Source organism: Hippoglossus stenolepis, chromosome 8, assembly GCF_022539355.2.
Source record: "Hippoglossus stenolepis isolate QCI-W04-F060 chromosome 8, HSTE1.2, whole genome shotgun sequence".
Classification (NCBI taxonomy): Eukaryota; Metazoa; Chordata; class Actinopteri; order Pleuronectiformes; family Pleuronectidae; genus Hippoglossus; species Hippoglossus stenolepis.
The window spans coordinates 14,139,715-14,153,457 of NC_061490.1; the positions used below are offsets into that span (position 1 = coordinate 14,139,715).

The 13,743-nt window shown below is 42.6% G+C and overlaps 1 protein-coding gene across 1 annotated transcript; it reads right to left on the reverse strand.

Annotated features, from left to right (window-relative positions):
• Positions 1-13: 13 nt before the first annotated feature.
• jazf1b (JAZF zinc finger 1b) lies at positions 14-13,604 on the reverse strand. Its single transcript, XM_035164816.2, has 5 exons — positions 13,340-13,604; positions 4,957-5,029; positions 3,691-3,887; positions 2,383-2,552; positions 14-1,484 (listed from the first exon to the last, which is right to left on the reverse strand). The coding sequence occupies exons 1-5, from the start codon at positions 13,452-13,454 to the stop codon at positions 1,308-1,310; spliced, it is 732 nt and encodes a 243-aa protein (XP_035020707.1). The 5' UTR covers positions 13,455-13,604; the 3' UTR covers positions 14-1,307.
• Between the last annotated feature and the right edge of the window lie 139 nt (positions 13,605-13,743).

The following is a 13,743-nucleotide window of genomic DNA, read 5'->3' on the forward strand; positions in this document are numbered from 1 at the left end:
AAAAACACCAGAGTTTATAGGCACACAGTAGAGGAACTTTTATTCTAAACGTAACAAAAGTTTACATGAAGCAGCTTTTTGAAGAAATACAGTACATCACCATCAGTTTCTCTGGTTTTGCCTTTTCATACATGGTATATATGATTGGGACTTTTTTTCCTAACTCCAGAAACATATGAAAATATAATTTAATGCACTTAACACATGACAATACATTCACTGTACACTATATCAAAGACTTTCCTCCATACTGGCAGTACAATACTGTCACAACAGTTCCTTAACACTAACATCCATGCAGTGACGATGTTACCTAGTGGCTCATTATTCACAAATGAGCAATGTAGATGTTGCTCCTCAGCTCTGAAGGCGTTTCGCCTCGTTTCCGTCACTACTGTACACACACCGGAAACGAGAGATCGGGGAAAGAAAATGCTAATTTGTTGGCAACCTGTTACAAAAAGTGCTTGAATCCCTCACCGTAAAACAGAGGACAACTGCTTTCATCTTTAAGGAAAGTGAATAAGAGCTTCAGGAACAACGACACGCTGAGTTCTCATGATCCCATCAAACCTCACAAATACTACGAGAACACTTGGGCAGGACTGTGGTGCTGAAATGCTTTCAAACGTCACCTGAGATCATCCTTTGTTGCTCACACAAGTGTTTGCAGTAAAAACGGATGAGAAAATAAGGCTTGTAATACTTGTGATATGAAAAGAAAGTGACTGAACCCAACAGTTGATTATTAACAGCAAACCTGATGGAGAATGAAACGCACAAATGTTGTGACACTACCCACATCCTGATTTTTCTCATTTGCCTCCGTCACATTTTTTTTGGCTCATACGAGACCGAGGCAAAGAAACGGCGCCTCATCTCTCCACAAACACTTTTCTCTCTTTCCTTGGTTTCTTGTAACGTCGCGCTGCCTTTAAAGGCGGACGCCCCCTTCTGCACATGCAAGGCTACTTGTGACGTCGTGTGGCCATTCTCTAGGCTACATCCTCACCAATGAGCACCATTTAAAAAAAATAACTGGACAAATGGCAGCCTAAATGTGCAAAATACAAAACTGAACTACTTAAGGATTGAATATACTGAATACAAAATAAGGATGAATAACAATAATAATACATTTACTCCATGCAATCAAAAATAGTGTCATAGCAAAGAGCGATTGACAGAGACGGGGGCAGGGGGTTTGAGGACGAGAGGAATGACGTGGAGTAAGAAACAGCCGCTGCTGGTGATGATGGTGTTGGGAAATGGCCTGAAGGAGAGAGTGCTGGTCCCTCGCTGAGCCTCTACTGCTGCATCTTACGGATGATGTCAGTAGAGACGGGCGGGTGGAAGTTGATGGTGTGGTGGCGGAGACCCTGAGATGTTTTGTAGCTCTTCCCACACCGGCACTTGAAGGGCTTGCGCACCCTTATCTGGGTTCGGTGGCCGTTCTTGGCGTGATACTTGATCCCGTTCACATTCTGTAACGAGGGAAGGGGAAATGAAACAGCAAAATCATTCATCAGAGATTGAGCGTTAATATGCCATTAAATCAGATCTCCACGTTTCTGGGAAGATTGTCAAATTGATTTTGAAACCTGCAGGCATTTTATTATATTTTTAGCTACCGATAGGTGAGGCCTGTGTGAGGTTTTGATTAATACGAAGGTGTTGGACGGGATCAAGGTAATTCTTATGTGCAGGAAAGCCAGGTTCTTCCAGACCACACAAAGACTTGGCTTCGTTCACATTCGGGGGATTGTAATGCTGAACCAGAAAACATCCTTCGTTAAAAATAGTTGCCACAGTGGTGCAAGAATGCTGTTGTCTAAATATCATACTGTGGCAGAAAGATCGCGGTGCCCGCAGGGTTTTGTCGTGCACTGCGTGTCTTTCATCATTTTTGGGCAAAAGAAGTGGTCACCAATAAACATAAAGAGTGTAGAGAGGGGGAAATAAAAATGTTTTCTTGTTAAAATCCTATCTCGTTCTCCCCCTCAAGCCGCCCACCGCCTCAGACTAAGTCATTGCCCATAACCCTGTCATTCACGTCAGCAATGCAATTTTCTCAGGCTGCACATAATTTATCCCAACCACCACACCAGATGTGAGTGGAAAATCCTGTAAAACTCCACATTACCGAAGTGGACGAGATGTATGTATTTATGTTGTTGGAATGCTCGACTGGAGAACCATTTTCCAGTCAACAGCAGGGAATCCATTTTGGCTTTACATTCTCATTAATGCAAGCAAAAAGAATCACGCACCTCACACTTTGGACAACATGGATATCTCAGGTCCTCTAGTGGCACAGTAAATATATTTCACACTGTGGCTTTAAAGGCATGTGTACATTAAGAGGTGTGGAGTTAAACCGACCTTGTATCTCTTTTTACAGCCTGGCACAGGGCAGGCAAAAGGCTTCTCGTCCCCTCCATTCATGCACATGGAGCTGAGGATCGATTCGGAGCTGATGGCGCTCTCTGTAGTCCACGATTCATCACTGTCCGACTCCTCAAAGTCGACGTCCTCTTCATCACACTCGCTACCTGTGGGAGGGTAAGAGACATCAAGTCAAACAAGTAGATGACTTAGGACGTCAACACCAGACGTGTGATAATACACAGGTCTCTTAAGAAGCTCTGATTTACTCGCGCTCCGTGACTCATCTCTGAAAACCCTTCGAGACCTTCGGGCAGACGAGCGTGGACCTTTTCTCAGCATGTTTCAGGACAGTGTTCCCATAATTTTCATCCGCGTGTGTCACAGTGCTGATGCAAAGACTGAAATATGCCAATCGTGAGAAAGAATTTATACATTTTATTGAGGTCTTTGGGTCAATTAGCTGGTAATTGTTTTATCGGTTAGCTGAAGACGTTATGCCATAAAAACTGCATATTTCACAAAACGAGGACATGAGCATATGGGAAAAAAAACATGTTGGTTTTGAACACTGGAGGGAATCTGAGAAATTAAGTTTGAGAGCGGTCCATGATTCTGTGGAGCTTGAATTTGGAGTTAAATTACAAAGATGTTTTCTCTAACCCAGCATTCATCTTCGGTTGATGGACAATATCTGTACAAGAAAACGTCAAAGTAGAATGTCACTCAAAAATACCAGTCCTCTAAACATGAATTATTCCCTGGGAAATCAGTCAAAATGTCTATCTATCTCTGTCTAAGTTAAAGAAGTGTTAAAAAGACAATTCTGGATCCACACCAAAGTTTAATGGATTCTTCCCTGACCCATACCCATCAAGCAGTTTTTGCAACATCTTGCTTATAAACAAACCAACAAACAGACAAAGGGGAAAACATAACCACTGAACAAAACCAGGATGAACAAATGAAGATATTTTACAGACATTAAACAGATTAGTTGATTTCAGTTTCACTTCGTAAAACACAAGGTTTTAAAATCTTGTAATTTCCTCTTTATATATCAATGGGGATTACATATAACTTTTTTCTTTACCTCCCACAGTGAGTGAGCCACCCACTGTCTCCTAATGATCTGACAGGGGAAGCAGCCCTGTTTTATTTTGTATTTTTTGAATTTGAACCCTGAGGAGGACAACAACTGTTTCTCCACCCATTTCCATACTATGAGGTCTTCAGTGCTCCGCGTGTATTCCACTGCAACTAAAGTCTGGACATACTCGAGGTGAGTGTGTTTTGGACGGTTACCTGTCGGCGTGCTGCTGCGGAAGGAAGAGGAAGGTGTGATGGGTGGGGTGACTGGAGGCGTGAGGTTTCCACTGGTGTGGCGAGGCGGTGTGGAAACACTGCTGCGAGACAGATTTCCTGTCAGCGAGAGGGACAACTTGGGCTGCACCTTCTTCTTCAGGGCATCGTGTTCTCGCCGCGCAGCATCTGTCATAAACCTGGCATTGTGGGAAACAAGTCAGGTCAAGTTTTTTTTTCTCCATTCGGTGACCTGCTCTGATGTTGAGAGCCCTCCAGCATTAAAGGTCTGCTACTGTAAAACACGTGCTTGGAAAAAAAGTATCACTGGCTCCATTCCCATCAAAAAGAAACTTTCACCAAGGTTTATGATGGATAGTAAAGTCTTTGGTAAATGTCTATCATAAAAAATAAATGTTAACATAGACATTGTTACTGCTGAAGTGGAATTAACAAATTAAGCGATAACCACATCAAGATGTGTTTGCGAGGGCAGGGAGACAGTGGCAGACCTTCTTGTACACTGGCTTGTTGCGTAAGGCTTTTAAAAACCACTATTCCAGCACCATATCAAAGACGACTGGGATGAACCCAGTGCAATAAAAATAAACCCAGCCGGCAAACACTGAAGCAATTCATCTAAGCGATCCACCAGATGACATCTGACGTCGCTAGTAGTACCTCACAGGAACACTTCACATGGGAAGTAATACTCACTGATTCAGAGGACTCACTGACATTAAATATGTACGATTTTGGTATATTTACAATCAATCTATATCGCTCATGTTGCTGTGGCTCAGGAGGTAGAGCGGGCTGTCTATTAACCAGAAGGTCGGCGGTTTGATCCTAGTCAACCCCTGTACCGCATGCTGAAGTGTCCTTTGGAAAGATACTAAACACACAAATTGTCACCCTGATTGTGCCCCTTTGGACCTGATCTTTAATAAAGAAAGTGCTGCACATACTGTAGATTTACTGTATGAATGTGTGTGTGGATGGATGAATAGGAAAAACTGTACTGTAAAGATATACAGACCATTCATTGTTTGAGGGTCGTAGTGAGGCTGGAGCCGATCCCAGCTCACTATGAGTGCAAGGTGGGATACACCATGCACTACTTTTAGAGTCATCTTTGGACTGTGAGGGGAAGGCAGAGCACCCAGAGAAAAACCCACGCAGACACAGGGAGAACATGCAAACTCCGCACAGAAATGCCCGGTTCCCACCCAGAGTTCATGAGTGAAACTGTAAGTTACAATTCTTTACCTGTTAATGTAGCTGAGGGCAACATATGTCGGCTGCTGCTGCTCCTGCTTCTCCAGAAGTCGGAGGTCTGTATCTGAGCAGGACAAAGAGACAGAGTAGAGGAATTAGACATGAAATATACCACAAGAAAAACAAAGTTACAAACCATGGATCCCTCACCGGCTTCTCATCCACAAACTGCAAACATTTCTGGTAGTTTCACATTAAAAGGGATACATGCCATAATAAATCCCCTAATATGTATTATATTATATAATAATACATCCACTAGGCCTTTATGTTGAAGTAAAACCTTTAGGAAACCTCCTGCATCAGATTACCAATGAATGTGTCGGCGTAGGTAAAGCCTAATAAAAATGATTTAGTGTAAGTAATGCAGTGTGTAGTACAGTTTGTTTAAATGTGCTGCACATGTACTGATGACATGCTGTGTAGACTACAGTCACTACTGAGTGAAGTGACGCTGTAGGAGCTCCACAATTTCCAGGCTAATGCTTTCTTTCCCTCATCGTTCCCTGATAACTACACTACTTTTATCTAAAATTCACAATAAGGAAGTTAACACCTCCACTTCCCTCTATTTTTAATTTCCATTGGCCTTATTTTGGGAAAAGGCTGCTGTGCAGATGCCACATTTCTCCTACATGACCACACTTGACGCACACTGTGCTCCCCCATGCTGTGCACCAGACATTCATCTTGCTCAGCGGTGCTAAATGTACAACAATAGCCACATCTCCACACCCCGAGGAGAAGCGGGACCGACTTCAAACACTCTCCCCACTGCCGTCCATGTGGGAGAAGAGAGATGCCCCATAAAACAACAGTGTCTACCACATACCAGCTGAGTCTCCCTGTCTGCCTCTGACAGAGCTGTGAAAGACTGCTACCCCCAAGTGGTAAAAACTCACGCCTGTTTCCATCCGAAAGCTCACATGCCTGAGGCCACTTGTGACACTGAGAGTTAAGTGATGCTTTTTTCATAGCACAGTGACCGTGAGGCAGCTTTAACAAACTTTATATGTTCAGCGAAAAAAGGAATAAAGTTCAGTACTAGTTAATATATTTTTTGTTTTTTCTTTCTTTTTGAAAAAATTCAACTGTTTAAAACAAATGGAAATAGTGTAATTAAAGCTTTGGTTAAAGGGGTAAGCAACACCTTTGAGAGGCTGTAATAAAACCCTGAGTCATGCTCAATTATCACTTACGCAGCGTTGGGCTTTTACTCCTCTTTGTTTGTTTGTTTTTTGTTAGTAGGTCTGGTGCATAAAAACTAAGAACAGATTTCCAATTAATTTCATGTGTGCAAAAGGAGAATTGAGAAGATTCTGGAGCTCTCTGCCTGAGGTGGGATTTCACCTTCAGATGTCAGATAGGAACTTTACAACAAATACTCTAATTATGTGTGCAGGGGAAAGACCAGGACAAAGGTGCAGATCCAGGATACTTTCTTTTAATCACAGAAGGGGTAGTCTTTTTTTCAGCTGCTCTCCAGTAACAAATCGGTTAAAAACCTGTAACTATCACCAATGTGTCGCGGAGATCATTTGTATTCAGTAGATAATCAACAGTTTAGGGTCTAGGCAGAGGTATGTGCTCTACTGAGAGTATTCAAATGTAAAATACGGATACAGAAAAATCTAAGGTTGGGGTCAGATATTGCACTGACACCAAAACTCATAGTTCCAACAATAAATACAAGTTGGATACTTGTTGGTGTGTTTCCATAAGTTTATTTTTCCTTCTAGTTCCAATGTTTCACAATTAAGATTCTGTGAGTTAATTTCACTCACGTCTTTCTTAACGGTTTCAACTTGATTTCATTTCTCTTTGGGGGGAGCAGAATACATTTTGTCATCTGGAAGCCATAATAACAAATCCATGTCCAGTGGAAGATGGACAAAAGCTTGAAGTGTTTGAAATACACCAGTGGGGTATATAAATTCAGGATGCAGACACACACACCTGTGCACACATAACCATGCATAAAGGAAACACACAGCGCAGACTGCACGCTGTATTTCAAGTGTCAGCTACCAGCTTGATTCTGTCATAGAGAAGGTGAAAGGTGACGTTGACCAGATAAACTCAAACCCAAACCACATTTAAGTATACACGAGAGAGCGCAGGTTTTAGAGGTCTAACAGAAATGGAAGTGGACAAACCGATGTCAGTGTCACTTTAACATTGGTGTCAAAAGACACAGGGCGTCATCCACTCAGAGGTTCAGGCCGACTTGGTTGAGGATGAAATAGTGGCAGCTTTACGACACTGGCAGGTAGGCTGTAAGAACAGCTCTAACCTTAGCGCCTGCGGCTCAGGAGGTTTCTCTCAAGGCCTCAGTCGTAAGCAAGTGTTTCATTAACAGCGGATTTATCCCCAGTGAGAAGGATAGCACACCTCTCTCTACTCTCCAGTTAAAGTCCTGGAAACAGCAAGTGGGAAAGACACACTCATAACGTCACTATTCCCCTGCCAGAGCGGAGACTACTCTGAGCTCTGTGTGCTGGTATGTGTGTGCGTGAGTGCACCAGAAATCCCTTCTAAGATCCCTAATGAGTCTCCAGAAGTGGAATGGCGGTCTGCTCACAGACCGCTCAAAGAGCATTGGATCAGTCTGTTCCCACACGCTGTAAATCACACACACCTCAAGTGGGGACTGGGGAGAAGGGGGCCTGCAGGGGCCAGTTCCCCCGGCAGACTTCTGCTATCCTTCTGGGGCCACCAGCAGTCAGGGACCTGGACGGAGGCGCCTTAAGTAGAGATGGGAACCCCTCTAATCATGCTACTCAGGTGGTCCACTTTGGTGGTCGACTATTAGAAGCCTTCTGAGAAGCAAACTTTGTGGTTTTTAATCCACCATCTCCAGTGCAGCACAGGCAAACAATCAGTTCCAGGCCCCAGGGACTGTTTACGTACAAGATGAGGAGTCAGGTATGGAAAAGCACAAAAGAATCCAATTCAAAACATGTATAATGAATTATGTATAATAAGGCTTGTTGTATTTCGACTATGTATTTTATACTACATGGTTTCTATTTTCAGAAAGTTTAAATAGCAGTTAACAACCAGACCTTTGTAAAGGTTAAACATAAGCTGTAAAAAAAAAAAGAAAAAGAAAGCTACAGGTTTTACTGTAGATATTGTAGAGCAGAGTAATTCAAACATTCAGAGACACTGCACCCAGTCTTAAACTATTTCCATTGAGAAAAGAAGTTTACATTGAAGTTTATAATAAGAGTTTTGTGTTAGACGTGTTTGAAATGTGTTTCTTAACACCTTTGTTTAAACAAAGCTGCTGAGCCTTAATACGTCAGACTCACCTCACTGTCTGCGTGAAGCTATAGGATGAAGCTTGTTTTTACCGTCTATGTGTGAAGCATGTGAGTGTTTAGTGAGTGACTCTGTATCGGTGCAGAAAACATGATGGCATCACATGTTCTCATTAGTGACGCTACGTCGGCCTTCAAGAGGAAACCAAGGGACGATCACACAACCAACCTTCCTAAGGAACAGAGGAAGTGACGCCTGCTGCCCTCTCATAACGCCCTCCACGACCCTCTCTCTCCCTTACACACACACGCACACACACACACACACACACCAGACGCACAGCTCCCTCTCTCATTACCACCAGCGTCTGGCTCACCCATCCACCCTCATGGCCAAATGCACTGCAGGGTAGTGCGGAGTGGTGAGCATTATGGTGACATGTTTATGGCGGCTCTGAGCAGTGGGGGACATTACCAGGAGTGGTGGCACAGGTAATTCATTACGATGTGACCTCTGAGGAGGAAATGAAACAGAGTCGAGCTCCATGTGTAAGCTGCCTTTGCAGGTTACTGAAAAAACATGGGGCAGTTAAAAGTGATCTATCGTAAATAAATCCAGCACGGACAGCGAACCTAAAAATATACACACACACACGCACTGCTTCGTACGCACGTCCACAAAGACACGTTTGTGCAAATGCACAGATAAACAGGCACATACAAATATACACACATTCATTGCTGCTCAATGCATCTGTATACTTACTTACAACTTTATTAGTTTTGAATACTCTGATAATGAATCAGTTTATGTGCAAAGTGTCAAGACATGGTGAGTTTCTCAAATCCTAAGAAAACAAAGTAAACTGCTTGTTTCCTCTGACCAAGAGTCAAAACCTGAAGATATTCAGTTTCTGATGATTTGAAACAGAGACAAGCTGGAAAGTGGCAGAGCTGGAACTATGAATGTTTGGCACATTTTCTTTATAAAAATGATTGAAACGATAAATTAATAATTAAAAGTGTTGCAGATTAATTTGCTGTTGTTTGAAATACTCGTGAAAATAGGCTAACAATCATTTTCCAACATAAATACCAGTGTTTTTACACTGATAGTCAGTTATTTACCATTTCTGAAAGGCTACCACACGAGTTAAAGTAGGTGGAACATCGCTCCTCAGGACCAAACTTATTTCTGAAAGTCCGAGAATTAAATGAATACATTCAGATTTGAAATGAAGGGTAAATCTATAAAACAAGTCATGAAAAGTAACCAATAAATCGAGGTCTGGTTCAGTTTTGCTTTGACACACTAATTTATGTACAGTAGCTGTGAGAACCCCTCAGATCAGCAGCATTTGACACGGGACAACAGCAAGAGCACCGAAATGTAATACATCTCAGCCAAAAAATATCCCGTTCGCTCTACATTAAACTACACTCCCATGTTGCGTTAAGTCGACACGGGCTGTGAATTATCTCCTATAAGAAATGTTTTATTGGGTACGGCAGCTCCTCGTGTTGCAGCCACCGCACAGGAACAGGAGCACTGGTGTCAGGGAAAATGGGGAAATGTAATTAGGCCCACCAGGTGCACAGATCAGGAAACTAGTTACTGCTTCCCAAATTTATTACTTCCCTGCAGATTTTGAGGGGTGCGTACCCAAAACCTCCTAACTGGGCCTTCATTGAGGATTAGCAACAAACAGAGCCATTGTTACAGAGCCTCACACCCATACTCTCACAGGTCTAAATAACACAGTCGCCATTTGCTTCTGGGCTACAGGGGCCTGGTCGCTCGGTGACAGAGTAAACATTTCAGTAGCTCCGTGTGTGTGCAGTTTAACACGCCACGCAAGAATACCAGAGCATGAGCAGATCTTACAGGCTAAACAACATGACTTAGATTCCGTGTTAAAACTTTGCTCTGTTCCTCTTTTTGGGGCTTATTAGCTTCTGTTCTCTTAAAGTTTGCTGGGTTTGTTCACAAAGGCCTATGCGGACCACCCAGCACTTTAACTGTGCTGTCAGGACGATGGAGGAAACAATACCTGATCCATTATGAGTTTGTTTTTTAAGTAATGTGGGCTGAATTTGATTTTTATTTTGAATTCAAACTTTAAAGAAAAGTACAACCCTTCAAACACATTGCTGTTTTGGTGTATTTTAAATCTATCACAAATCTTTGGACAATTTACATTAATGTCAGTTAGAACCTCCTGATACACAGTATGAGAAATATAAATGATATATTACACTCTTATTTACCTCCGCAATAAAACAATACTAATGATTAATGAATGTATTTTTCTTCAAAAGCAATATGACAAATATATATTGATATATTTCAAATTAATTTTGTCGACACAGTGAGGAGGTGTAAAACATAATTGTTTGACCTCAGATTTATAAAATGTTTCGCTGTTTATCTGAAAATATCTTGATATAATTATTGACCATATCATCCAGTCCTAGATTACAATATATTAAAGTATGAGTATCCTTAATATTATCTATTATCTCTCCTAATAAATAACCACTTCTTTTTTAAACAAGTTTTTACGTATCGGAACAAGCCCTTTGGCTGGTTATCGTATGATACAATACACTGTGTTTATATCAAGGAGCTGAGTTTTGGTTTGTTATATTAACGGTTATCTTTTATTGTTCACAGCACGCATCCCAAGAACGCTCCCTCAACCCACAGCAGAGCAGCGCCACCCCTTGTTCACAGGCCTGAACAGCAGGCCGGCTAGGGGGAAAAAACAGGGACAAGAATGTGTTCTTGTTTTCCAGGCGCCTAATTATAAAGGAGAGCGTGCTTTAAGCAGCAGGCCACCAGATGAGGAGGAAGACAGGCCAAATCAAGCACTCTCTCTGTAATTATGCTTCACAGGCACTTGGCATTACGCGCAAGATTTCGCACTCCTCAGAGTGGGCACGGGAGAGCGGACGGAGGAGGAGGGGGATGGCAGAGTTTTCCACCCTGGGCCAACTAATTGGCTCATTATTCCCCAATAAGTCATTTGGAAGGATTTTTTTTCCAAGGCTAACACCTCGGACACATGCTCAGCACGCAATCAGAGGGCAGAGGATATTAAAGCCAGTCAAGCAACAAACAAGAACAACAGAGACAGCTGGGCCTTGTCAACTTCAATAATAAAAGTCTGAAATATAAGATTAGGAAACAGATGTAGGAGCTGAACGACTGTCAGACTGTGAGGAGGAAACTTAATTTCTACAATAAACTTACTAGTTCAAAGATATAAATGCTTTAGGATTTAGAGATTATTAAAAAAATGTAATGTGGATGATATATCACATCATGTTTATGATAAAACTTTCTGAGTGACTTCTTCAAACACATGGATTTAGTAATAGTATTGTATGGAGGACCAAATCAGGCAATAAATTAGTAAACAAATAAAGTGAGACATAAGTTTCTATATACGGTATAGGCTATACCAATTTACTGTTTAGCTTATTTATATATTTAATAATATTAAAAAAAGTTACTCAAACAGAAGTCTAAAATATATCATAAAGTAGCTGAGGCAAAAAACGATGGTTTGATCCATAATAAGGTTCTAATATCTACACAGGCAGTGATTGTTATTGTATTTCCCCACATGAGCTAGGGGTGGCGCTGTTTATTATGTTAGAACTTGATGTGCACTCATCCTCATCTTTGAGCTGCTAGTATAACACAGTGAGTTCAGCATGTTACAAGCTGCTCTAAGTTTCCTTTGAAACCATTTTCGACCCTGTTACACTTGTTATAGTTCATGACGCAAGGTCACATCACCATGGTAACCGACACAGTCTCTAATGAATTTCTCCAGGAGTTATTTATGGTAATTTATTCCAACCAGTGACACACATCTGCCTTTTCAGTGTCTCTCTTTTTCAAATCTACATCCATATGATCCACGTTAAGTAATGTAATCCACCCAGTTAATCATGAATTCATGGAAAAAAGCACAGTATATACACTGATCTCCAGAGTGATTGTTGTAATTATTTGACTACAAATGATGTTGTCTGTTGTCATTGACTGGTCAAACGAATAAAACAGGGGCATGTTGGTACCGGACATGTTTCCCACCTATAAGTACGACAGAGATCAAATTATGGGATTTATGTATATCCATCCATATATAAGTATAAACTACATGTCTAACTCAAATTTTGTCCCAAATTCCGAATTTGATTTGTACGTAAATCCAATTTGGGCCAATTGACAAACAATAACAAGAAAAAACACTATAGCTTTTCAGTAGTATTGATTGAACAAGTAATTCTCACAAATAATGAGCTCTATCTATCTATTTATCTATCTATCTAGATCTTATTTCATATTAAATTCTTACGATATCTATCTAACATTTTTCAAGTGTACCGCATTTTTAAGTTAAAGTAACTAAATTAACATCAACAAAACTGATTTTAAACAGTTAAAGCTGTGCCCAGTATAAGATTGTAAAACTCTTAAAAACTACCTTGACCGGACTTAAAATCTACAATAAGAAGATGCAACAATGCACGTTGTTAAAGACAACAGGCCATGAAGGCATAAACTGAACTATATTATCATTATTAGGGAGTTGCTGCTGGAGTTAATCCAGGTGAAAGTTTAACCCCTGTGATCGCGGTGAGTAAAACCTGCGGGGACTCGGTTACAGATGCTGCGGTGTTTCTCTAAATGAACTCTGCTGTCGTGCTGATGACGTCTATCGATTATTGATTAGTTCTCCTCATCGGCTCGTGCGGGCGGCAACTTCAGTCACGACGGCGGTGAGCGGGCGCGCGGGCCTCCGGCTGCCGCAGGAGCGAGCCGCCGGTGGTCGTTGCGCACACAAGCGGTTCGTCGGTGCTTCCGCGCCGCTCCGCCGGTGTCGCAGCTGTCGCAAGCTGGACGTCGACACGGCGCTGACACGGAAACGCAGGCGGCGGAACACGCACTGCGATGTGTGCACAGGCGTATCCACCGCCACCACACCTAGCAACAGGGTTGTCAGGACGCAGGAAGTAACTCGCTAGCTCGCTAACTTAGCCGCTGTATGCTAACCTCAAACCTCGGCCATTGCAGCTCGTCGCGTATCGGCTCTTACCGATGTGGTTGTCCTCGATGTGCACGATGAGCTCGGCCAGAGAGTCGAAGTGGAGTCCGCAGCCCCCGAACCTGCAAGCGTTGGAAAAGAAAGAAGCAGCGGCGATGCCTGTCATGGTCGCGGCTGCATTGGAAGTGGAGGCAGGCGGCGGCGGCGGCGGCGGCAGCGGAGCAGCGGCGGCGGGGCAGCAGCGGGCGGACAGCGGTGCGAACAGCTGGAGCGGCGGGGGCGGTGCGGCGACTTCTCTGAGCTGCGTCAAAGCAGCGGGAGGGAGAGACACGCACACCGGAAGTCAAGCTCAGTGAGGTTTGGCCTCCATTAGAAAAGCATCCAATGTTTACACCGAACATGCAGCTCCACAAGCAGACACTGATTTGATCTCATCACGGTGAACTCGTGGATTT

Bases quoted from the DNA above. Each gene is read 5' to 3' on its own strand.
- jazf1b (XM_035164816.2), bottom strand. From the start codon at position 13,454: ATGACAGGCATCGCCGCTGCTTCTTTCTTTTCCAACGCTTGCAGGTTC. The intron at 5,030-13,339 runs GTAAGAGCCGAT...TGTCCTGCTCAG, and splicing joins CATCGAGGACAACCACATCG to ATACAGACCTCCGACTTCTG. The intron at 2,553-3,690 runs GTAACCGTCCAA...ACCCTCCCACAG, and splicing joins CCGCAGCAGCACGCCGACAG to GTAGCGAGTGTGATGAAGAG.